Source organism: Cnephaeus nilssonii (assembly GCF_951640355.1).
Source record: "Cnephaeus nilssonii genome assembly, chromosome: 8".
Taxonomy (NCBI): domain Eukaryota; kingdom Metazoa; phylum Chordata; class Mammalia; order Chiroptera; family Vespertilionidae; genus Cnephaeus; species Cnephaeus nilssonii.
Genome location: NC_137079.1, coordinates 39,427,397 through 39,454,251, shown reverse-complemented (window position 1 = coordinate 39,454,251; position 26,855 = coordinate 39,427,397). Strand labels below are relative to the sequence as shown.

The 26,855-nt window shown below is 38.4% G+C and overlaps 1 protein-coding gene across 2 annotated transcripts in view; it reads left to right on the top strand.

The window, feature by feature from the left end:
* The window catches only part of PCCA (propionyl-CoA carboxylase subunit alpha), a 377,531-nt gene that overhangs the window by 112,992 nt on the left and 237,684 nt on the right, over positions 1–26,855 (top strand). For both annotated transcript variants that reach the window (XM_079779445.1, XM_079779444.1), the window contains exon 8: positions 20,805–20,841. In XM_079779445.1, the coding sequence (XP_079635571.1) occupies positions 20,805–20,841 (37 nt within the window). The remainder of the gene's footprint in view (positions 1–20,804; positions 20,842–26,855) is intronic.

Genomic DNA, 26,855 nt, shown 5'->3' with positions numbered 1-26,855 from the left:
GATCCCAAACATAACTCCTTAACTAGCAAGCAGCTTTTGTAGGCGAAGGCTTCTAAGGCAGAATGCAGATATTGGAGTGTGTCCATTTCCCTGTCCCCACCCCCAACCCTATGTAGACTTTAACCTTGTGACTGGAGTTAGTCTGAAAGAAGTCTCCATCTCGGTGTTTCTTATTGTTCCTTTTTGGACTGGGGAGTTCTTTGTGCAGGATCATTTCATGCATTGCAGGATAGCTAGCAAGCTTGGTCCCTGGTTAATAAAATTTTTAGCTTCCTTCTAACCACTATGCTTACAACTGAAACTAATATGAAATAATATTGAATGTAAACTGCAATTGAAACAAAATTAAAGAAGAAAAATATTTTCAGCTTCTTGCTCATATTTACTTAAATCTTTATTGATCCATCCTCCCTCCCCCCTTCTCTCTTCATAACCTTTATAGCCTTTAGGGACTACAGTCTTCACTGATTAAATTTTCTCTGTTCCGTATCTTAAAGCTCTCCTTTGTCTTTCAGCTCCTTTCCTTTACAATTGAGATAAAAAATGCTCGGTCACTCAGGAAATGTACTGATCCCTGGCTAAGTGGGAAGGACGTGGTGATAAATGAGATACCCATGATCCCTTACATGATTGTGTTTCCAGTTTAATGGAAAGAAATATGTGTTCCTTCTCTTCATAGAACATTATAACCCTTGTCTCTCTTCAGTTGTTATCTTAGTTCTCTCTTCCATTTCACAGCCAACATGTCTTAGAAGAATTCTCCTCACCCTCATTTCTATACTTCTTACTTAATCTTTTAAAAAAATATTTTTTATTTTTAAAATACAGTTGACATACAATATTATATTAATTCCAGGTGTATGACATGATTAGGCATTTATGAAGTGATTACCCCTATATCTCTAGTACCTATCTGATATCATACAGAGTTATTACAATACTAGAGGCCCAGTGCACGAATTCGTGCACCAGTGGGGTCCCTCAGCCTGGCCTGTGGGATCGGGCTGAAACCGGCTCTCCGACATCCCCTGAGGGGTTCTGGATTTCGAGAGGGCACAGGCCAGGCCAAGGGACCCCACCAGTGCATGATCAGGGCCAGGGAGGGACGCGGGAGGGCTCCAGGGCGTGTCTGGCCCGACTCAATGTCTCGTTCAATCCAGATCGGCCAGACCCCAGCAGCAAGCTAACCTACTGGTCAGAGCGTCAGTGTATGTCATAGTGACTGGTTGACCGGTCAACTGTCTTCCCCCTGGAGGTCAGTGCATGTCATAACGAGTGGTTGAGCAGCCTTAGCATATCATTAGCATATTACACTTTGATTGGTTGAATGGGCAACCAGACACTTAGCATATTAGGCTTTTATTATATAGGACTAGAGGCCCGATGCACGAAAATTCATGCAAGAGTAGGCCTTCCTTCCCCCAGCTGCTGGCACCAGCTTTCCTCTAGCACTCAGGACCTGGGCTTCTCTCCTTTGGCTGCCTGCAGGCATCCAGGACCCAGGCTGGCTTTCCCTAGGCCACCCTCAGGCACCGGGGACCCTGGCTGGCTTCCCCTGGGCTGCAGCTTTGTCAGGAAGGATGTCCAGAAGACGTCCGGTCTAATTAACATATTACCCTTTTATTATTATAGATTATTAACTATATTACCTATGCTGTACTTTACATCCCAGTGACTTTTTATAACTGTCATTTGTACTTCTTAATCTGTTCAGCACAGCACCCCACCCCCCACCCCCAAACACAATCTTTACTGGTCTGGCTTCTTTTTTCATTCCCACTTACATTTCTCTTGCAAAGGCTACCAGCAAACTCTCCCTCTCATTAAATCCAGTATATAATATTACATTTTAAAAAAATTTATTGATTTGAGAAGAGAGAGAGAGAGAAACATCAATTTGTTTTTCCATTTATTTATGCACTCATTGGTTGCTCCTTGTATGTGCCCTGACTGGGGAATCAAACCCGAAATCTTGGTGTATTGGGATGATGCTCTAACCAACTGAGTTACCTGGCCAGGGCCTCAGTATATAATTTTTAATTCTATTCTTATCTCCATCTCTTTGAAGCATTTGAGTCTCTTGGTCACACCTTTCTTCTTGAAATATTCACCTTCTGGCACTTTACTCAATTCTAGTTTTGTTTTTGTATTTTTAGGCTTGCTTTGAATGTTCCTTTTTAGTTTTCATGCTGATCATTCTTCCTATCTTTATTCCTTAAATGCTGGTTTTATTCTGGGTTCTGGTAGGACATTTTTTTTCTTTTTTAATCCTCACCTGAGAATATTTTTCCATTGATTTTTAGAGAGAGTGGAAGGGAGGGGGAGAGACAGAGAGAGAGAAACATTGATATGAAAGAGACACATTGATTGGTTGCCTCACGCATGCACCCTGACTGGGGCTGGGGATCAAGCCTGCAACCGAGGTATGTGCCTTTGACTCAGAATTGAACACTTGACCCTTCTGTCTGCTGGCCGATGCTCTCTCCACTGAGCCAAACGGGCTAGGGCAGGACATTTTCTTTTATTGTACAAACTCACCCTGGGCAATCTGAAGTATATTTTTCTTCATTCATTTAGTTATTCATTCATTCATTTATTAATTCCTTATTGTTGAAAGAATTACATATATTTCCTTTTTCCCCCATTGACCTCTCCCAGCCCATTCCCGCCCCCCACTCTCAAACCTATAAATCTCTTCTAGATATCTCTTCTGAACTTCAGAACTGCATATTCAGTTGCTTCTTAAACAGTTCAACTTGATGCCCATGAGGCACCTTGAAAGTAACAAGTTAAAAACTGACCTCATCATTTCTCTCTAACCAGGGGTTGGCAAACCATGGCTCCAGGCACACCTGTTTTTGTAAATAAAGCTTTACTGGAACACAGCCATGCTCATGGAGTAATTGTGGCAGAGACCGTATGGCCCAGAAAGCCTAAAATATTTAATACGTGGCCCATTCAGAAAGTTTGCTGACTCTTGCTGTAAACTTCTCATTCATTTTTTTCTTGCCTGTGAAAGTGCTGGCATTTTTCACTCTGTTTCTCAAGCTCAGTACTTAGAGTCATTCTAGATAAATACAGCTACAGAGAATTTACTTAAACATCTTTCTGATGCATTTACTTCTTTTTTTCCTCATGCTAACACGAAGTTCCAGTTACCATCATCTATTCTGGATTACTTCATCAACCTCCTAATTGGTCTCCAATTAATTTTGGACACCACAGCTTGAGTGATCTTTCAAAAGGTGGGATCATATGCTGTGTTTAAATGCTCTTGAATGGCTACTCATTTAAATCTTTTAAATAGCTGGACTTTGTTTCTCTCTTAAAAGCTTACCCTTTGCACTGTATGCACCCATTATATGCGACATCTTTTAGATTCTTGAATCTTCTGTACTTGATTCTGTCTTAAGTGTGTTGATTCTGCTTCTGTCTTCGTTCCTGATTGTCTCCTACTTCTTACTTAGGTCTTGGCTTAACCATACATTCCTCACAGAGGCATTCCTTTATTGTCTAGGTTAGATTAAGCCCTCTGCTTAGTACCCTGCACTTCACCCATCACATTTAAAATCAATTATATTATACCTTATTTTCCCTTAGTACCCTGCACTTCACCCATCACATTTAAAATCAATCAATCATTCACTAATCTATTCAGGAAATACTTAACAAATGCATACTATTTGTCCAACATTTTTTTTTAAGTGCTGAGGATATAGAAATGAACAAAACAGATAAAAAAATTTTCTGTCCTCATGGATCTTACACTGTAGAAGAAGGAGACAGATAATAAACAAAGAATAAAATATATAGTACATGCTATGGTGAAACATAAGACAAAGAATGGGAAAAGGGAACGTTGGAGGGTACCATCTAAAGAAATGACAGGGCAAGTCATGTGGCTATCATCAGGGAGAAGAGTGAAGTATACTAGGCAGAAAAAATAACAGGTGCAACGGTGTTGAGGTTGAAGTGTACCTGATATTGAATAAATAATGAGGAATCATGTGACATAATATTACATAGTATGATATCATCTTTTAAAAAATGCATTCAGTAGTGATCAAGGGAGAGGAAATCAGAGATGAGGTAATAGAGGTAAGATTTATAGAGGTAAGAGGAAAGTTGGGAGCTCAGATTTTAAGGGGCCTTTTGGCTATTTTAAAGATAGATTAAATGTCTACTTCCTACAGTGGATTGTAAGCTCCTTGTTTTGCTGGCAGGGATTGATTATGCTCTGTTTATTACTGTGCCACTTGCACACGGTGCCTGGTACATAGTCAGTGCTCTAAATACTTGTTAGATGAATAATATTCTAGAAGATACATTTTACACAAATCACCATTGTATGCACATTATTTGTCATTCAGTACACATTTATGAGACACACCTAAAGAAAGGGAACACAACTGAAAAGAAAAACAGATAATAGAAATAGATCCACATATGCTATAGATTCTGGAGTTGACTGATAAGAAATATAAAATAACTTTAATATGTAAAGAAATTTGAGGAAAATATGGAGGAAATAGATAAGCATATAAAGAATTTCTCCAGAGAATTTGAATCTAGAAAAAAGAAATTCAAAAGAAATTCTATAACTATAAATATATGAAAATAAGGACTTAGATAGGGTTAAAAGTAAACAAATAAGAATACAGGATTGCCTTGGCTGGTGTGGCTCAGTTGGCTGGAGCATTGTCCCATGCACTGAAGGGTTGTAGGTTTGATTCATGGTCAGGGCACATACCCAGGTGGTGGATTCGATCCCTGGTCAGGACATGTAAGGCGGGGGGCAACTGATTGATATTTCTCTCTCATATTGATGTTTCCCCTTCTCCCTCTCTCTCTCCCTCTTTCCCTTCCTCTTTCTAAAATCAATGAAAACATATTCTCAGGTGAGGATTTAAAAAAATAGGATCTATTTTATAGCATGTATCAATCTTTTATTTCTTTTGATGGCTGAATAATATTTCATATATGATATCACCTTTTAAAAAATGCATTCAGTAGTTGATAGACATTTGAGTTGTTTCCATTTTTAGTGATTGTGAATAGTGCTGCTATGAACATTTGTGGGCAAGTATTTGTTTGAATACCTATTTTACGGTAAGTTCTTTTGGTTATGTACAGGCATACCTTAGAAGTATTGTGCGTTTGGTTCCAGACCACTTAAATAAAACGAATATCACAATAAAGAGTTGTAATATTTTTGCTAGTGGAGGGTTTTGCCTTCAATTAAAAAAACAACAACAGCAACCACAACATTTGTGAAGCACAGTAAAGCAAAGCACAATAAAATGAGGTATACCTATATGTAGGAGTGTAATTGTTGGGCCATGTGATAATTTTATGTTTAACTTTCTGAGGAGCTGCCAGGCATCCAACACTTTGTGTAATTCCCTCTTTAGTTTTGGTAGAACCTGTGGTATATTTCTCAATAGCATATGGCAAAAGGTGATAGCATATAACTCTTTTAATTAGCTTATATTATATGAAAAGGTGATGGAGTCATATAAGACTCCACCGTAGGAGACTAGAGAACAGGTTCTAATTACTGGCTTGATGAAGTAAGCAGCCATATTGAGGAATCCCACATGGCAACGAATTGCTGGCAGTTTTTAAGGATCTAAGTGTCCGAAGGATCCCAGCATCTGATCTCCATCCAAGAGCCAGCAGAAAGATGGGGCCCACTGTCCTATAGCCACAAGGAAATAAATTTGTCAACCATGGGAATGAGCTTAAAATTGTCCCAGTTTTGCCTCCAATGGAAAATGCACTATGGCCCACACCTTGATTGCAGCCTTGAAAGACACTGAGCAATATATGACAAATCTTTGCTTCATTAGGCCGTCTGTCAATTTTTGGATTTTAGTCCTTCTTTACCTTCTCATTTTAGAGAGTTGTGCAAGTTTGTGTAGTGGTTTGAATAGATCATTATGAACCTTGAGCTTGTCAAACCTAATATTTCTGCCAATATAATTGTTTTGTTTTGTTTTTCTAACAATAAATTTGGATTTCTTGAAATCTTCAATTTGGGCTTGATCTAGTCACAAGGGTAGTAATGAATCTGAATCTAAATTAATTCTATCTTGATGAAGAATGGCAGAGTCCTCAGGATGTTCAAGGAAGAGGTCATTAGTAGAGGATTTGATCTGGAATTTCTATTTGTACTGTAGATTCTTATGAAGTCAGTGAATGTAATGTCTCATAGGAAGAAGGAATGTTCCTTGAATAAAAGTGCAAAGGTGACTGTTGTGGGCTGGGACATGGGAAATGTGAAGAGTGTCAGAGATACACATTATCTGAGCACTTTGTTGACTCAGAGAGAAAGCTTGTGTAACAATGGCAGGGTTTAAGGTTACTAGTGTACTACTTGTATTAATAATTAATAATTAGTGAAATTTCTTCTTTTGAGTTAATGGGTAAAATGGGAAATAGGTACTTGATTTGAAGATCTGACAATGTGGGTAGTTCCATCCAGGTTTTGCTTGTTTATGATATTTTCTATTTCTGGCTTAGGGCTGCTCACAAAATGTGAGGAGAGAGCCAGGGTCACAAATGCTTTCGGGTCTACTCCTAAGTGCCGTCTAAAGGTATTAAAGAGCCCATCTCTGAAGTTTCCAATGGACTTATTCTTTCTTTGCTAGCATAACCTATTTCCAGTGGAAAGATTTTGGTAGTAGCCTGCCAGGGACCTTGTCCATCATTTACAGTTTTTCTAAGTCTCTGATTTCCATTGTAATTAGAAGTCTCAAAATCTTTCTCATGGTCTTCCTATTCTCTTCTTTAATCTAATATTTTATGTGAGGTTCTTACTAGAAATATGAGTCAATTGATAGAAATCTAGGGACCCCAGATTATACTTTCCTTGAGTATTTTCAACTTCTCTGTAAATTTCTGTTTTGTGTAGGCTTTGGAAAACCTTTGGTAATGCCTCTCAGTTCAGAATGAGACCAAGGCTTTAATTCAGCCATAGAGGCTTGCCCTGTTCTAACAGGGCTTAATTTAAAAAGGAAATGATGCTTTGAGGGTTTTTGGCCAGCCAGAAGAAAAAGGGAGCAGGACAGAGGAAAAGGGAGGAGCATAGGATGGAAAGGAATAGCAGGATAAAGACCTGGTTTAAGAAAGTTTGAATTTTTCACTGGGCTTTTCCTATGTCTTTCCTCTTCCTATGAACTTGTCTTCCCTGTAAGAAAACAATTTTGGAATCTGAATTATTTTTTGAAGCTTCCCCATTTTAATAATAATAAAAAAAAGCAGAACACTAGGTATTTGAGATATTGCTTCCTTTTTTTTTCTATAAGGTGCCTCTCAAATGAACCATTCATATCAAAGGTTTACAGAAAAGCGTCTACTAGGAGGAGGTGGGTAAAGGGGGGGAAATTTGGAAAATCTATAATACTGTCAACAATAAAATTAAAAGAAAAAAGGAGTTTGCTATAATTCTAAATGATCCCTAGTGAAATTATGTCATTTAGAAAGATAAGAACATGAATTTGAGTAACCTAATAATTGGCCATCTCTAATTACACACCTGGCAATGGGTAGTGCCTTGGTGATTTGGAGAAGAGATTTCTCCCAGAATCAGACTCCCTTGAACAAAGTAAGTCAAGACAGAGAGGGAATTTCTGAATGTTGTAATAAGGGTTTCCAGGCAAATTTTGCCCTATTTGGATACTAATTTGATGAAACCTGAACTCACTAGCTCCTGGAGCTAGCATTAAGATGAACGTATAAGTTGCATGCCTATCTTCTTCCATGTGAACTTTGGCATATGTACATAGAACAAAAAAATTTTGAGTATATTTTGTTACAAGGAAATTTTTGCTAATAATCAGTAAGGTTTTTTCTAATACTAAACGTTTTTAAGTCTGATCAGAAAATCAAAGGGTTCCCCTGTCTAGGTAGTTCAGTTGGTTAAAGTGTCTGCCTAATATGCTAAGATTGCTGGTTCCATCCCCAGTTAGGGCAAATACAAGCATCAACCAATCCTATCTAATAAAAAAGTAATATGCAAATTAACCATCACTCTGCTACACCCACAAGCCACACCCACCAGCCAATCAGTAGCAAGTATGCAAATTAACCCAACCAAGATGGCTGCGGTCATGGAGCGAGCAGGAGGCTTGGGTTTCCCCGGCAATGGAGGAAGCCAAGGTTCCGTAGCCCTGGCCTGCCTTGGCCTCCTCTGCTTAAGGCTACAAAGTTTCAATTATAGAAGATAAACAAATCCCCACAAAAATGGCTGCGGCCACAGAGCAAGCAGGAGGCTTGGCTCCGCTCAAGGCTACAAAGTTTCAATTATAGAAGATAAATAAATCCCAGCTACCAGGGCCTTTGCTTGGGTTGCCAGGGGGCATGGCTGGCCTGCAAACCGCCACAGGCCCCTCACCCAGGCCACTCCATGCCCCAAGGGAACCCTCACCCTGATCCGACACCCTTCAGGGCAAACCAGCTGGCCCCCACCCATGCACCAGGCCTCTATCCTATCTAATAAAAGAGTAATATGCAAATTGACCATCACTCCAACACACAAGATGGCTGCCCCCATGTGATCAAAGATGGCTGCCACCTTGTGGACACAAGATGGCCAGCACAAGATGGCCAGCAGGGGAGGGCAGTTGGGAGGGACCAGGCCTGCAAGGGAGGGCAGTTGTGGGCGATCAGGCCAGCAGGGGAGGGCAGTTGGGAGGGACCAGGCCTGCAAGGGAGGGCAGTTGGGGGCGATCAAGCCTGCGGGGGAGGGCAATTAGGGGTGACCAGGCCGGCAGAGGAGGGAAGTTGGAGGTGACCAGGCCTGCAGGGAAGGGCAGTTGGGGGGGACCCAGGCCTGCAGGGGAGAGCACTTGGGGGGGACCAGGCCTGCAGGGGAGGGCAGTTAGGGGTGACCAGGCCTGCAGGGGAGGGCAGTTAGGGGCAAACAGGCTGGCAGGGGAGCAGTTAGGCATCAATCAGGCTGGCAGGGGAGTGGTTAGGGGGTGATTGGGCTGGCAGGCAGAAGCGGTTAGGGGCAATCAGGAAGGCAGGCAGGTGAGCAGTTGGGAGCCAGCAGTCCTGGATTGTGAGAGGGATGTCCGACTGCCCGTTTAGGCCCGATCCTACTCGAGGGGTCCCAGATTGGAGAGGGCACAGGCTGGGCTGAGGGACATCCCCCCCCCCACTCCCATGCACGAATTTCGTACACCGGGCCTCTAGTGAATGCATAAATAAGTGGAACAACAAATCAATGTTCCTAGCTCAAACAATAAATAAAGTTATATATATTACAAGCATATATTAAAAAAACAACAACTTCCAGCCGGTGTGGTTCAGTGGTTGAACATCAACCTATGAACCAGGAGGTCATGGTTCAATTCCCAGAAAGGGCACATGCCTGGGTTGTGGCTTGATCCCCAGTAGGGGGCATGGAGAGGCAGCAGATCAATGATTCTCTCTCATCATTGATGATTCTATCTCTTTCTCCCTCTCCTTTCCTCTCTGAAATCAATAAAAAATGTATTTTTTTAAAAAGGGAAATTAAAATGTTCCTCATTCCTAAAATTCCTGAAAAGGAAATTGGAGTTCTACCCAATGTGAGATTTTTCTTATCATTGTGGTTGGGGAGGCTTCTGAATGGGGAGTCAGGTGGGTATCAGAGAAACGCTACATTTAAAAAAATATTATCTTTAAATTGCAATATACATTCACGATTGTTTTGTATTAGTTTCAGGTGTACAATTATATACTTTACAAAGTGTTTACCCCGATATATCCAGAACCCTCCTGGCACCATATGTAGTTATTATAATATTATTGATTATATTCCCTATTCTGTGCTTTGCATCCCCAGAGCAGTGCAGTTTTTGCATATAGGACCTTGAACTGTAGCTATTAGCAGATTTCTGTGGAAGCTCAGAGATGGTAACCTTTACTGTAGTAGGTAATTCACTTGGTTTTGCCTGTTCAACAAGTTATTTTGGTTGTGTTTTTTTTTTTCAGGAAGGTTGCATTTGACAGTCTATATTTATTTGCAACCGCTTTTAATTTGAAAAATAGGGAAAAGTAGAAGAAAATAAATAGTTATCTTTTCAATTTTATCTCCCTGTGTGTTTTAGGGTGATTTTAAAGATCCTATTATATTTTCAAATAATGATAGGTTTTCATTATCTGTGTTAACTTTAACTATGGTTTACAGTGCTTAACACTTATTGTCTGGTTTAATTTAAGCCACAATTGAACTTGCAGGTTATAGTTTTCAGATAAGCATTTAAAAGTGTTTTTAACCCTTTTGTTTCTCTAAGTTTGAATATTAGTTTTATTTCCAGTTTGCTATTTCCGATATAAGACTATTGGTATTTTTTTCTTTCAGATGTGATTATTAATTGAGATTTCTTGTGTAGTAATTCCATATTCATTTGGAATGACACTACTTTTCACATTTTGTAACTTAGATTTGTTAGGTAAAAGATAACCTTTGAGGATATCTATGCAGGTAGAGATTTGCTGATGCAGATATTCAGTGTACATTTTTGGAAAACCTTGTGGTTTTGGCAACTACATTAACAATACTTTTGCATTGGAAGAATGTATGTGCTACTTATAGACATTTGTGTTTTAAATCCTTAGGGTTTAAAAATATTAGCCTGTGGTATACTTAAGATTAAATTCTTTTTCTTGGCAACTATATTATATTCTACTTTCTTTCACCAAGTAATTTTCACCTCTAACTTGAGCAAATTAATGTGGCTTCATTTTGTTACATTTATCGTTAGATTTTTTTTCCTCATTTGAATATTTAGAATGTTTTATGGAGGTTACATGGAGATGGTTTACCACACTCTTTTAAAAATCATGTGCAATAATCTATAATAATTTAAAGCATAATATGCTAATTAGACCAGACAAAGCAGGGGCTGTGAGGGTAGCCCGGGTCCCTGGTGCCTGCTGGCGGCCTGAGGGAAGCCCGGGTCCCAGGTGCCAGATGGAAACTGGTGCCAGCAGTTGGGGGAAGGAAGGCCTACTCTTGTACGGATTTTGTGCATCGGGCCTGTAGTCCTATATAATAAAAGGCCAATATGCAAATCGACCCAATGGTGGAATGACCAGTTGCTATGATGCACACTGACCACCAGGGGCCAGACGCTTAATGCAGGAGCTGCCCCCTGGTGGTCAGTGCGCTCCCACAGGGGGAGCGCCGCTCAGCCAGAAGCCCTGAGTTGGGCTCATAGCTGGCGAGTGCAGTGGTGGTGGCGGGAGCCTCTCCCACCTCTGTGGCAGCGCTAAGGAGCAGCAAGCCAAGCGGTAAGGAGCCAGCAGGTGGGTGGTAAGGAGTGAGGGGTCCCGGGCTGCAAGAGGGCGTAGACCAGGCTGAGGGACCGCCCCCACCCCCCCCACTCCGAGTGCATGAATTTCATGCATCTCGCCTCTAGTATTGAAATAAGTATGTATGGTGCCAGGTTGGTACTAGACTTATCAGGGGGATCACTTTGTAAGTTATATAAATGCCTAACCACTATGCTGTATACCTAAAACAAATAAAATATTGAATGTCAACTGTAATTGGAAAATTTAAAAAACTCAAACATGGTGTGCAGTACTTAAGGAGTCTTCTGGAATGGTTTTCCTTATGTTTTGTTCTTGAATCATCCTTTTCATTAGGGAGAAACTAATGTTGTTTTAAAGTGTATTTCTCAAGTAGTCATCTGGTATCAGGTATTTGCCTTTAACAAGTTTTATTTTGTTCAACATCTTACTAACTCCATCTCTGGAATATGAGAGCAGAGTGAAAAGTGTACATCTAAAGCTATTGGAAGACAGGTTTGGGAATCCCATCCCACTTGTATGGCAAAGAATAACAAGCTGCAGACCCTGATTTCAAAGAATTTCAAGTCTCCACTGGGAGACCTACATACAAATAGATGGGCAATTTAATACATTTTAATAACGCTAAACTCAGAATGCATGGGGCCCATGTAGAAGGGGGCATTCAGGATATCATGGCAGATCTTCCAATGGAAGTGATATCTAAGTGATACTTGAAGTTTGAGTAGTAATGAGTTAGCTAAAAAGTGAGGATGATGATGGAGACACAGCTCTATGGTCAGTGAAAATAATCTTATTGTGAAAGCTTGGAGCTGAGGGACCGTGGGGGCTTTAGAAAACTGCTGGGATGCAGTGTGAGGGTCTGTAGTAAATGAGCTGGAGATAGATTTAGGATTCAGATATGTATGACTTGAATGTTGTGCAACTGGGTTTGGAGGTTTATTCTTGTGGCTTTGGGAGCCTCTGAATGGAGAAAAGTTAAATGATAGAAAAGTTAACATGATAGAGTTGTGGAAATGGAAAACTTACTTTGGTTTGTGATACAGGAAATGTACAGGAGCAGGTTGGTAGATGAATTAGAGTGCTCCTCCTTTAATCCAGGCAAGAAATGATAAGGGACCTAAAATAACATATCAGGATGGAGCAAAGTAGATGGTGTGGAGAGTGATGGGAGAAGTTGAATCTATTGGATCATGTTATCTGTTAGATGGTGGGTGTGAAGCAGAGGGAGGAGTCACTAATTATTAAATTGTTGCATTTGATTGTAATCCTTATCAGCTTATCATCTTGGGGGAAATTCATTAAACTTGTCTTGAGTTCCTGTTGTCCTGAGAGAGAAAGTAATACTCATTTACATCTCAGAGCAGAGTATAGTAATGTATTTGAATGAGGTTCGTAAAGTGTAGGTTTAAAGTAGTAATTATTTTTATCACTCAGTTCACCAGATTTTATGTTTTTTTTTTACTTATTTATTTATTTATTTATTTAATACTCACCCGAGGATATTTTCCCATTGTTTTTAGATAGAGTGGAAGAGGGGGTGGGGAAAGAGGGAGAAAGGAAGAGAGAAACATTGATGTGAGAGTGACACATCTATTGGTTACCTCCTGCACATGCCTTTCCAGAGCCAGAGATTGAGCTTTTAGCTGAGATACATGCCCTTGACTGGGAATTGAACCCGAGACCCTTCAGTGCGAGAGCCAACACTGTAACCACTGACCCAAATTGGCCAGGACAGCTAATTAGCCAGTTTTTTAAAATGGTGCTCTTGCTTTAGCTGAAAGAGCGGAATAACAAGAACAGAAACTAGTGTGAAGTAAATCATTAAAAAGAAAACCACAAAAATTGAAAAGCTGTGTCCTAGTAATTACAAAGTACAGTATCCTTTTTCTCTGCTAAACCAAGAATAACTTTTCTGATGATGCCACAAAGACTTCATAGTTTTGAAAAAAAATCGGTTATATTTACTGTGTTGTTTTGCAATTGTAGAAACATATAGTAAATTTTAGAAAGATTAAAAAATATATTAAAACAAAGTCTTCTGCTTGACTTGCAGTTATCTGGAAAACACAGTCAGCTAGAACCTATTTCCTGAACCTGGGATTGTGGAAAGTTTTACTTTACTTTATATATGAATGCAGAATAGTTTGACGATGTTTTTTGTGTATAGGTAGAGTTATCCATAGTGTCTTGAAACAATGATTTGATTTGATTTTGCAAAAACACTTGCTGATTTGTTCTAGAGCCAGCAGAGGAAAGTAAACTCCTAAGTAGCTTCCCATTAGAATGAGTAGCAGGACTCTCACCCAGTAAATACAAAATTCAGGGTTGGTAAGTAGGCTGTATATAGTGAGAAAGAAGTGTGGTCTGAATCGTGGACAGCAGAGTCAGTATTTGTTACTAACATTACTGTGGAAATAAACTAGGTGTTTAGCATCAAGGAGATCTATTTGAATTTGCCTGTCTTTGTTATAGCTTTTGCTTCCCTGCCCACCAGCAATAATGAGGACCCAGATCATCTGAACCAGTGAAGTGCACTGGAGATGCATGCACATTTTTTTATTTTTATTTTTATTTTTTGCAGTATTGTAGTGCTAGTATTAGTTCTATGTTATACGGGTTCAGAAGATGAATGATGACCACAGGATACAAAACCAAGACCAGGCAGGCCATCACCCCAAACTACCAAGATTAGAAAGGAACAATCTTGGTAGTTTGGGATAGTGGCCTGCCCAATTTAAGATTGCCAATCTTAATAGAGTGTTCTGGTGTGTTTCAGCCTTAACTAATTCCATCTTCTCAATAACCCTGTGAGATAGATACAGTTATTATCTTCATCTTACAGATGAGGAAACCAAATCCCAGAGTGGCACATGGGTAGGTAACCCGTTCACTGTCACAGAGCCAGTGTTGGGGCCCAGTTTTCTGACTCCAGCACTTTTACTCTTAGCTGCTGGGTTTGCTGCCTCCCAGGTGAGTTTACAAATATATTTGGCTTGCAGAAAATGCACCCGATTTTTGTGAGCTTTTTATATTTTTTGTGTGTGCTCTACTTATTTTGTTATAGCAATATCACCCATCCCTCTTATCATGTCTCTGTAAAACAGAATTTTTTATTGTTTGTTCTTGGGTTGGATGATAGAGCTCACTCAATGAAAAGTTGCTGAAATAGAGGAATAAAAGCAATGGTTACTGGTTACATTGGCTTTTTCCCCTCGTTTTCCATTTCTTGAACTGCTGTTTTGGAATTGTATAGCTTATTACTTCCCTGAAACCCTTTCCTCGTCAGTGTTCCGAAGTGTTCCATAACTTCAGACCCTAAGTGTGTCTTCCTTCAAAACAAACTGGGATTAGAGAATGAATCACAAGGATTTTTATCATATAGAATGGTAATTCAATAATACTTGAACAGAACCTGCTTTTTAAATCCCTTTCGGCCCTAACTGGTTTTGCTCAGTGGATAGAGCGTCGGCCTGTGGACTCAAGGGTCCCAGGTTCGATTCCGGTCAAGGGCATGTACCTTGGTTGCGGGCACATCCCCAGTAGGGGGTGTGCAGGAGGCAGCTGATCGATGTTTCTCTCTCATTGATGTTTCTAACTCTCTATCCCTCTCTCTTCCTCTCTGTAAAAAATCAATAAAATATATTTAAAAAAAAGAGAGAGATTGCCTTATCATAGTAGACTTATTTCTGTGGTAGCTGATGGGTAGTTGTTTATTCATTCAATAAATAATGTGTTAATTGTGTTGATTTGCTAAGCTCTGGGGATTCAATAGAGAGTGAGACAGAGCTAGTCATTGCTCTCATGGAGATTAAGAGTAACAGGGGTTGCCCTAACTGGTTTTGCTCAGTGGATAGCGCATCCGTCTGCGGACTGAAGGGTCCCGGGTTCGATTCCGATCAAGGGCATGTACCTTGGTTGCGGGCACATCCGCAGTAAGGGGTGTGCAGGAGGCAGCTGATCGATGTTTCTCTCTCATCGATGCTTCTAACTCTCTATACCTCTCCCTTCCTCTCTGTAAAAAATCAATAAAAATATATCTATATATATAAAAGAGTAACAGGGGCTGTCATAAATGAAGAACAGAGTGTAATGTGGTCACACAGCATGGCATCCAACCTGATGGAGAAGAACTGGAAAGGCTTTCTAAATAAGGTGACATTAGGTGAATCCTGAAGCATGCACCCCTGAGTTTAAGAGAAAAATTGTAATTTTTCTCTCACTTAGAGTACTGCTTCCCACCTGGGACTACTCACATTCTCTTGCCTCTGTCTAAACTATTCATTTGTTCATTCCTTCATTCCATCCTTTCAGTCAACAACAGTTTATTGAATAACTGCTGTGAGCACCGTTCTAGGCATTTGAAATATATCACTGAACTAACTAGAACGAGATTTCTGCCTTTATGGAGCTTACATTTTAATGGGATAGGGAAGTACAGAGAGTAGGAAATACACATAGTAATAATATTATATGCTAAAATTTTTCAAAATGCAGGCAGAGAGAGGCTTCATTTCCTTGCTTTTAGACTGAAGTTCAGTCTTTTTTTTTTTTGAAGTTCAGTCTTTAATGTGGCCTGTGAGGCCTGCTTAACTCTGCTGTAGGCTCATTCTTCAGGCCCAGCCATGCTGACTTCCATCATACTTTCATTCCTTAGGCTCCTTTCAGAGTCACTATGTCTGGGAAGTGTCCTGGAACTCTGATTTTGAATTAGAGATCCCCTGCTGTCATAAGCCCTCTCTACTTCTGTATAACATGCATCTCAATAATGATTTTTTTTTTTTAGTTGCTGTGCAATCATATTTAAAGTCTGTCTTTTCCACTAGACTGTAAATTACAGGAGGGCTGGGAGGGTGCCTTTCTTTTTCCCTCCTGTGTCTTCAGGTCCTAGTATATGGCATATAGTAATAGAGTTGGTTTGGCGAAAGGAGGTAGAAGAGAAGGGAGTTTCTGGCGGAGCCTAGTAGGATGTTTAAAGGCTGGGGAGAATGCCTGGGCTTTGCGGTAGGGAGTCAAGTGCAAAGTTGATAGTGATGGGATGAAACTGGTGGCCCAGGCAGGATCAAGTATTTAAACCAGGGTAAGAAGTTTAAATTTGGTTTTAAGGCAATGGGGAGCTATGGAAAGTTTAAGCAGATTTTTGGAATACTAGTTTGTTTTGATAACATTTGTTGCCTGGAAATCATTAATTAGATAATTTGGACAACACCTTCAAGTGTGGTTGATTTAATTTTTAAATTATGAAAGTAGTATGAAGTATGAAATTTTGATCTTTATGCTAAAAGTTTTTAATGTGTATCTAAGGTTATACAAGGATAAGTAAAAGTTCCTTTCTTTCCTCAACTCTCAATCCTACTTTCAAGTAGTAACTAAAGCTGAGTTTTTTGTTTGTGCCCAAATACAAGTTTTTATGAGCATCCAAATGTATTTTTCTGTCTTAATGTAGATATGGTCATACTATATATATTACAGATAACTTTCTTTCCCTTCTACAATACATATTAAATTTTGCATATATTTAGAATTTTCTTTTTTTCCTTTAATAACAAAACTTATTCCTTATTTATGCATCTGCAGGTTGACTAAAATGTATTTCTGCTTAATTTAAAAATTTTAATTTTTAATTAAAGTTTTCATTCAATATTTTGTATTAGTTTCAGGTATATGGCATAGTGGTTAGACCAACATATACATTACAAAGTGATTCCCCCAATAAATCTAGTACTCACCTGGCACCAGACATAGTGATTATAATATTGACTGTATTTCCTATACTGTGAGATACTTTACATCCCTGTGAGTATTTTGTAACTACCAATTTATACTTCTTAATCCCTTGTAGAATTATCTTCTTAAAACTTAAACCTGAGTCATCATTCCTCTATATAGAGCCAAGGCGTTTGGAACTCTACCAAATTCCTTAAGTCCCTGCCAGAACAGGCCAGGCATTCTACCTCTGTTTATCTTGCCATTTCCTTACTGTGCTTCAGTTTCACCTCTTGGGTCTTTTTTTATTTCTAGAACATATTAAGTGCCTGGATAATCTAGGGTTTTTGTACATATTGTTGCTTTTGTCTAGGTTCCTTTCTTCCAAATCTTCCCTTGGTGTGGTGGCTAGCTATTGTTTTTGTAGGAATGCAGAATTTATTATCTCCAGGTTTTAATTTGAATTTTACTTAGGAAGGACTCTTTCTGAGCAGTTTATATAAGTTCCCCCCTCTCACTCTCTCCCTTAGTACTGTTTTTTTCCATGTAATATTTATTTCAATTCTCAATTAATTTGTTTACTCTTTTTCTCTCAAAGAAAAAGGCTGTAAGTTTCACAAGGGCAACAACTATTTCATGTGGTATTTGCGCAGTAAATATTTACTAAATCAATGAGTAAATAGATGAATAAGAATGCCTGGATCAATCTCATTCTTTTAAAGGCTGTGTAATATTCCATTTTATATATGTATGAAATAAGGTACCAGTTCCCTATTGAAGGCCTTGTTTTTCTGATTTTCTTTTTTTTTAAATTTTATCTTTATTGTTGAAAGGATTACAGATGTCCCCCTTTTTTTGTTTTCCTATTGACCCCCTCCAACCCGACCTGCCCCCCTCAGGCCTTCACCAGACTATTGTCTGTGTCCCTGGGCTATGCATATAAGTTCCCTGGTTAATCTCTCCCCCATTTTCTTTTCTAATCAGAACACCACCAATAAAATGAAAATAATGAATGTTTGCATACCTCTTCGTGTGTGTGTGTGTGTGTGTGTGTGTGTGTGTGTGTGTGTGTGTTTAGGGTAACATAAGAAAACGAAACTGCTGGGATGAAAGACGTATATCCTCAAGTTTTTGATAGATACTGACAATTTCTTTTGAAAAAGATAGCCCCATTTTATACTATATCAGTAGTGAGTGTGCTGCTTGTTTACCTTCAGGTCATCACTGCTTGGTCTTACCAAACTTAGATGAAAAGTGCCTCTCGTTGCTTCAATTTGTATAACAAAAGTTGAACATATTTTACATATTATCCTTTTAGATTTAATTTTATGTAAACTTAATATTTAATTATATGCTCATATTTCCTGATGATTTTTGGTCTTTTTTTTATGGATTCAAATTTTTTATTAAAAATATTTTTTTCTGCCTATAACCATATAGGGAAGTTATACTGTGTGATATGTCAATTAGTGTCATTGAATTTAGAGCTACATGGTGCTTTTTGTTTCTTTGAAATTAGTTTTATATAGCCCAATAATAAAACTAAATGTGCTGAAGAATGTATTGGAGCTGAGTGTATTTAATAGTTTATTGTTGAAACTGATAATAGATTTTTAATGTCCAGTCTATAATATGTCCTCAATAAAACATTTTTGGATGAATGAATGACAAGTGAAAAATCAATTTTTAAGGTAGTTTGATTTCACTTGAAAGTTCATTTATTAGAATTTGCTTTTCGTAGTAGGAAAACTTAAAGCAGTAGTGATTAGTTGAAAGACAAGATTTTTGTGTGACAGTTTATAGAAGTGTTGGATTTGTGGCAGTTAAAGCATTTTTAGAAGATTTGCTATGTGTAAACATATATCTCTTTTTATACACAGACATTCATAATATGTATATATGTAAATAATGCTAAAATATAACTAATGAATTCTAGGAATTATCTTTTAGCATCTGCCTTATCTCTCAAGGTAACAAACTTTTTAGATAGCCGTTGATTTTCTCTCAGAATATCTTTTGCAAATATACTATTACACTTTTGAAAGAAAAGACTTGTTTAAAGTTTCCTCTGCTTCTTACAATCCAGTCTCCATCGGCCAGCACTCTTCCTGTATTTTGTTCGCGAGGCACTAATTGTCCGCATTTGGCAGGTTTAACACTTCCTGACAGAGAGGCTATTAAGGGGAAGTATTCTCCAATAACTGTCACTGGCTCCAACAAAGAACCTTCAAACTCAATGTGTGGAAACCACTAACATTCTTAAATGACCCTTTTCATGATTTTTATCCCTTTAAGCTAAAATTTGGAGAATGTAGGGTCAGCAAAAACAGCAAGGTGTAATAAAGCAGTAAACCTTGATTTTTTTGGGGGAGGGCGTAGAATGGGAGGTATAGATTTATCTCTGACTTGAAAACAATTGTTATTTTGGAAAATCTCATTAGCAGATGTGACTGCTTGGAGTAAAAAAAAAAAAAAAAGACTTAAAACTGATGTCGCTTTCAGGACTGCTTTGAACTTAACAAGCACCTATTTGTGGAGCAGACTGGCTAATGAAAGGAAATTAAATTTTTCTGACAACTTCCCCTGCCAACCTCCTTATTCAGGGGGATGTTATTAGGTACTGAAGACTTTTAAGGAAGATTTTTTTTTATTAGACATAAATGAACCAGTTATAAACATCCCCTTCTCCCCCTTTTGGGGAAGGATTCTGACTTGGTTACTCTACATTTTTAAAGTATTCGCTTAAAAGCTTAAAAAATGCCTTTTCTTTAATATTTTAAAGTTAATTTTCTAAAAAATTCAGGCATGCTTACCAGCTAGTGGTTTCAAAAAATTACTGCCATTCCTTGTGATAGTTAGTTTATGTCACTGATTTATAAAAAATGTTAAATTTACTAGGAGGATGTATAACACCTTCTTTTCAGCTTTCTCTTTGTTGTTATATGGGGAAATGTTTCAAGAATGCCCTATATGAGGCATGTTAGATGAGCGTTAATGATCATTGAAATGGTTTAGATTCAAGGAAAGGTTTTGTCTTTTCAGTGGCATTAGTTGATATTTAGCAGTAACTAATCCTTACATTCATAAACTCTTACCTTGTACTGTTTTGGAATGCATTTTCTTTTCTTGGCTTTTTGGAACTTTTCCCCTCATGTTGAATTTCCATTTTTTAAAGATAAAATAGTGAAAAGGTATGAAATAAAAAAGAAGAAAGAAAAAGTAATGGATATTTCTAAAGGATTTTTTTTTATGTGGGGGTGGGGGTGGGGGGTGGGGGGTGGGGGAGAATGGGACGATTGTTAATTTCTATAGATACCGGGAATTTACCTTTTTAATTCTGGAAAATCTGTTGAGCTTCTCCCTAACAATAGAGAATCAACTCCCCCTGCTGACAGAATCTAGGAAAACATGACATATAAATATCAGAGAGACAGAAACAAGCTGGCTGTGGACAAGCTTTAATGATCTGATTTATGGCTTAGTATTGATTGTAAACATCTAAATTCTGCCGTTAAACTTCAGCAACTGCACCAAATCATTTGGCAATTCTGGTAGTGCTTCCTGCCAGCTCATTTCAAACTGCTTTGAGTTTCTTAATATAATGATGATGAGGTAAAATTTACATTCCACTTATGGTATTAATTTTACATTTCTCTGAATGAAAAGAGTTAGAAGGTTGTAAAATTGAACATTAAATGAATCAGAGGAGACAGTGGTGCAATATATGACTGCCCTAAAGACATTGTGCAATGGCTGATGGGATTAATGTTGGGTCTCATTTCCTGCTTTTACAGGATGCAGATGAAGCTGTCAGAATTGCAAGGGAAATTGGTAAGTTCTTAAATTAACTTTGGTAGAGTTTCTATGTCTTTTAGCAGATATGGCTGAGTAAATAATAAGAAATTCCCATAGAACAAATAATATTTTAATAGTTTAGGTTTCTGATTAGTTGTCGCTCGGGAAGAATTTATCTGCCGAATTACCATATTCTATTATTAAAGTGAACTTTAAAGAGTAATTTGACCTTAATTATAGTTCTTTTATTAGATGAAATCACTGACTAATTAAAAGAAGGAATTGTCTTAAGAATTCTTGAGCTTGAATGTAATGTAAATTTATATGTACAGAGTTGAATGAAACTTATTTAAAGTTAAGGACGTATATGGTTAAAACAAAGATATCATGTTTAACAAGGCTCTTCTAGTTTTTGCTTTTCCTAAGATATTAAATATCACCAATTTTGCTAGGAAAGAGAAAATAGTATGTGAGAAGTTAGAACGGAGTATTCTAAATTGGAGTAAAAGGTAAACTGAAGGACATTTTAATGACTATTTTACTTGGCTGTTTTAGGCGCAATTGTACCAGGGCAGTGTTTCTCAACTCTGTATTTTCAAAAATATTACTGGAGCTCATGACAATTATTGTATTTTCACTTTTAGCTAATTAAGGAAATGTATGAGGGTACATTGCTATCATGGATTAGCAAGACAATGAAATAAAATTAGACAATACTTGGTAGTCAGGAATTCACAGCATCTTCTTAGCATTCCTACACTGATAGGGCCAAGTTTTGTAGCTTCCCACATGAACATTTCTTTAGTTCTGTTTTCTCATTAAGATTGATCATTTAGACTTATTTTATTCATTTGGAGAGCATTTGATTTGGCAAAGTTTACATAGTTGTGATTTGTAGAAATATCTTTATGGTTTGAAAGTGACCACTTTTATTAGTGAACTAGAGGTCCGGTGCATGAAATTCCTGCATGGGTGCAGTACCTAGGCCTGGCTGGCGATTGAAACGCGAGCGTCTGGCGTGGAAGGACAGGTCCCAGTTGACCTCTGGGCCCTGGGCAGCACCGGGCCCCTGGGCCCCCACCCGCCCCCCTCCGCCTGAGTTACGGCGCCCGAGTCCCCCTGCGGAGATGTGGTGAGCACGCCAGATGCCACAGGCCGGGGTAAAGCGTGGGCCTCTGGGGAACCCAGTGGCACGCATGGAAGCCGGGCAGGCAGCGCGCTCTCTCCCAGCCAGCCTCGCAGACCGGCTTCTGTGTGAACCCATGGGGAGCCCGACCAGCTGCTGCGGTCCCGGCGTCTGTGGCCTGGCTCACCCGGAAAAGACCGCGTGGGTTCGGGGTGGGCTCCTCGTGGGCGCCCGGCACCTGAGCGTGAGGGCTTCCCTGGAGCATGAGCCCTGGCGTCCCGAGGGAGCGTAGCAGGGGGAGTGAGAGCGAGCTCGGCGGACACCCCGCATTCTCACTGCACCTCCGTCCTTGTCACTCCCACCCCCAGGTAGCCAGCGAGAGGTTGCAACCCCCTGCCTAGGTGCTGCGGGAGGTTGGTTGCCGCCACCCACCCTCAGTTCCTCGTTCCAGCTCGGGGCCCAGCCCTGATTTGCTGGTTGCTGTCTGCCGGATGATCAGTGGGGCAATCAGGCCTCCGCTTGCACCCACCTTAGCCTGGCACCACCCGCTTATCTACTCCACCATCCCACTGCAGTCCCACTCTCGTCGGGGCCCATCAGGGCCAGCAGCGCCTCCACTGCCGCCTGCTGCCAGCACCGCATCGCTGACGCCTGCCATGTTCCGAGCCGCCCTCTGGTGGTCAGTACACATCATAGCAAGCGGTGGAACTCCTGGTCGAACAATTTGCATATCAGGCTTTTATTATATAGGATATTTTCTTTATAATAGAGACAGATGAGCTTATCAGTTCTTCAGTGATCTAAAAAGATATTTGGCTTGTTGCATCTTGTTTCTGGTTGGGTTTGGCTAAATTATTTGGTGTTGGATCATAATTACATGTGTTTTGCTGTAGTTTGTTTTGAAAACATTTTCCTTAATAATACAGGTCCTGGATTTAAGAGTAGGCCCTAGAAAATCATATTTTATCTGAGTACAACATCTCGTCACTAATCATTTCTTCAGGCTCATCATTTTCAAAGAGCATTTCAGTACTTCACAGGAAGATCTGCTAGATTGCTGAAGAAGTTGGACAACATGGAACTGATTTGTGTGTGTTTTTTTTAGGCAATCAAAAGCTTCTCTCTATGGTTTGACATCACTGGCATTCCTCAGAGCCTAAGAGGCATGCAGCATACCTGCTGGCTTTTGAGGAGACTTTCCTAAAATAACTTCATGTCATTCCATTGTATACTTTTCAATTTCAAAAGTTATCTTCTAATTCTAGTTTAGATACTATTGTTACTATCTACATAATGGATATAATATAATATTATCACAATAGTATCTACATAAAATGGGCAATAGTTGGAGGAATTTGGAGAAATAAAAATGGATGAGAAGAAAATCTTGAATTTCATTGACGTGCCACATTTTAAATTATGAATCTTCAGTTCTTGAGCATTTCCTTTGTGTAAATGGCAGGCTCCAGATTGGTTTGCTTGTTTTCATGTCTTGTTTCTATTTTTTCAAAATAATCAGTGACCTTTAAAATAACCAGTGAGTCATGATGGGACTCTGACCAATTCTCATCACTTGGTTTTCCTCCCTTAATATTTAATGCTGTGCTTTACTCACCTTTCAGATTTTCACTACTGATTCAATCTAAGGCTCTTTTCTTTATATTTGGGCACTTATATTTGGGTGCTTCTTTTATGACTCCTTCTTTCCTGTCTTCTAATTCTTCCCCAGTTAATCCTTCCCATTTGTAAAATAAATGATTGCAATCATGGTTATTAAGTATATGAGTGCTAGTGTTTTGCTTATGCTGAAAGAAAGGGAAGCCATACAGTTTGAAGTGAAATAAGACATAATAAAGAACCAGGGTCATCAGCTTTATAAAGCTTTTGGAATTTCCCTGAATTACCACGGAAACCTCCCATAAAACCTTTTTTCTCAAGTGGCCAGCTTCCAAAAGAAATGAAATTACTTATTATTAAAGTCTCTTGGTTTCCTGTATTGTTTTGGTGATTCATCAGTTTTGTTTTCTACCAATTTCATTGAGATATATAACATTTTAACTACACATGATTTCGATGAGCCTTTGTGAGTTCATCTTAAGAGATGAATTGATCATTGCTTCCATGGGAAATATATTCCTAGTTTTAAACAAGTTGTGAATTGTCCATGTGTCATAGCTACTCGTAAATTTCTCTATTTTCCTTCTTTCTGTGTTACATGGTAAAATGAAATTGATCATCTTTTACATGGCCCCTTCTCTCTGATGTCTTTACTTCTCTTCTGGAAACAAGAAAAGAAGTAAATCTATTCTGCCAAAGGAAGAAACTAACTGCATTGAGCATTGTTGAATTAGGTGTCTTTTACATAATAGTAGCTCTTGTTTATGGAGCATTCTTTCCTGGTGGAAGGCACTTTGTGAATGTTATTTCTAATGCTAATTCTTGGGTTAATTATTTTCATTTACATTTAAGTAACTAAGAATTAGAAATGGTAAGTAATTTGCTCAAGGTCACTGGACTACTGAGAGGTGGGCCTGCTTTAAATTTAGGTTTATTTAGCTCTAAAAGCATGGATTTTTCATTATACTTTGGCTAAACTAATGGGATTAAAGGATGATGGCTAAAACGTGAGTCATCACTTTGTTTAAAATACTGTAAAACAGTTAAGCATGTTATATGTGGAATTCAAGACGGGGTGTGAGACAGTTAAGACTTAATATGTTACTTCCAAGTACTTGTTCTTAGGCCTTTCTTGTCTTTCTCATTCTCTTTCCTTTTTTTTTCTTTGACCTCTCTAAGTTTAAAGATACAGGACTCTTGATCCTCAGTTTATCTTTAACCCCAGAGATAGACAACAGAAATCAGTGGGCTTGATTTGCATTAAAGTTTGATCTTTTTACTGGATCAAAGGCCCTTAATACAATTAAGCCAAAATTGATTCTTAAAAGGAAAAGAAATTGTAAATCTAAAACCTGTCCTTTAACAACTTCCAGATTATTCTCATTCTTTTCTTTTGCCTGTCTTTCCTAAAATCACAAATCATGCCTAATTTAAATTTTTTTGATCCTCAGGTCCACCATGCTCCAAACCTGGTTCTTCTATAGCTTCTACATCTCATTAAATGTCACTTCATTCACTCAGTGACTAAAACCCAAGTTCCATCCTAGTGCCTTTCTTCCTGTCATTCTATTGTCAGTCTGTCAATAGATACTGCCATTCTTCACTCAAAATATCTCTCATACTCACTGCTCACTATCTTTACTACTAACACTCTCTTCCAAACTACCATTGTTCTTGCAGGGACTGTACTTTTTCTTAAACACTTCAAAGCCATTCTTCACATAGCAGTCAGTGTGATATTTTAAAACTCTAAATAATAGGGACACATTTATCTCATTTCACCCCATCCCTTCTTTAAACCCTCTAGTGGCTTTTCATTGCACTAAGATAAAATAAAAATTCCTTACCCTGACTATAAATCTTTAATTTGGCACCTCCCTTCTCTCCAATCTGATTTTATACTACTCCCTTCCTTCTACTGTACATCAGTCACACTGGCTTTCTTGAACACACCCAATTTCAGGGCCATAGAATAAGATGTTTTGTTTGTTTGTTTTTTGTAGGAGGAGGGGAGCCTGGAATACTCTTGCTGATGTCCTCACATGAATGGCTCCTTGTTACCTCTTGGCTTAAATGTTATGTCTTTGAGAGAAGATACTCTAATATTGCCACATGATCATTCCGTCATACCTATATTCTAAACTACTGCATAGTATTTATGACTTTTGGATATTTTTCTTGTTTGTTAACTTTTCCCTCAATATATTATTTTGAAAAATTTCAACCATAAGACATTTTGAAAGAAGTTTACATTGTGTACCTGTATACCCAACCACAAGATTCCACTATTTTTATCTTTTGCTAGATTTGCTTTATCACTTAATTTATTCATTTGTTAATTCATCTTAATTTTGGTGCATTTCAAAGTACATTGCAGTTATTAGTGTGCATCCCAATAAATACTTCAACATAAATATCAAGAACTGAATTCAATATTTCCATAAAATTTTGTTATCTGAAGGAGAAGTTTGTATATAATAACATAAACAAATTTTAAGTCTGTATATGTTTGATCTTTTAAACCCTCTAATGGCTTTTCATTGCATGTATCATCTGTATAGTCCAAAACCCCACCAACATATTGAACATTACTGCCACTCCAGAGAGTTCCCTCATCCTCCTTACAAGTTAATCCTCATACTCTTCCCTCACCCCTCCTCCCACGTCCAGAGGCATTTCTAAATATTTTTATTAGCCCCCAAAGAAACTCTGTATCCATTAGTATTCACTACTTATCTCCCTTGTCCCTGGCAACCAATAATTTACTTTTTGTCTCCCTTGTCCCTGGCAACCACTAATTTACTTTTTGTCTCTATGGATTTATCTATTCTGGTTATTTCATATAAATGGAATCATACCTGTGACCTATGTCTAGTTTTTTTCACATAGAGTTCATCCCTGTTTTACCATGTATCAGCACTTCATTCCTTTTTATGATTGAATAATAATCCATGTATGTATATATAGCATTTTGTTTATTCATTCACTTATGAAATGACATTTGGGCCATTGCTACTTCTAGACTATTGGAAATAGTGCAACTCTGAACATGAGTGTACATATATTTGTTTTCATTTTTTTTGTTTTATATATATATATATTTGTGTATATATATATATATATATATATATATATATATACTCACACACATATATACATATATATATACATATATGTGTGTGTGTGTATATATATATATATATATATATATATATATATATATATATATATATTTAGTTGTAGAAGTGCTTGGTTATATGGTAATTTTATGTTTAACTTTTTGAAGGACCATCACCGTTTATTTATT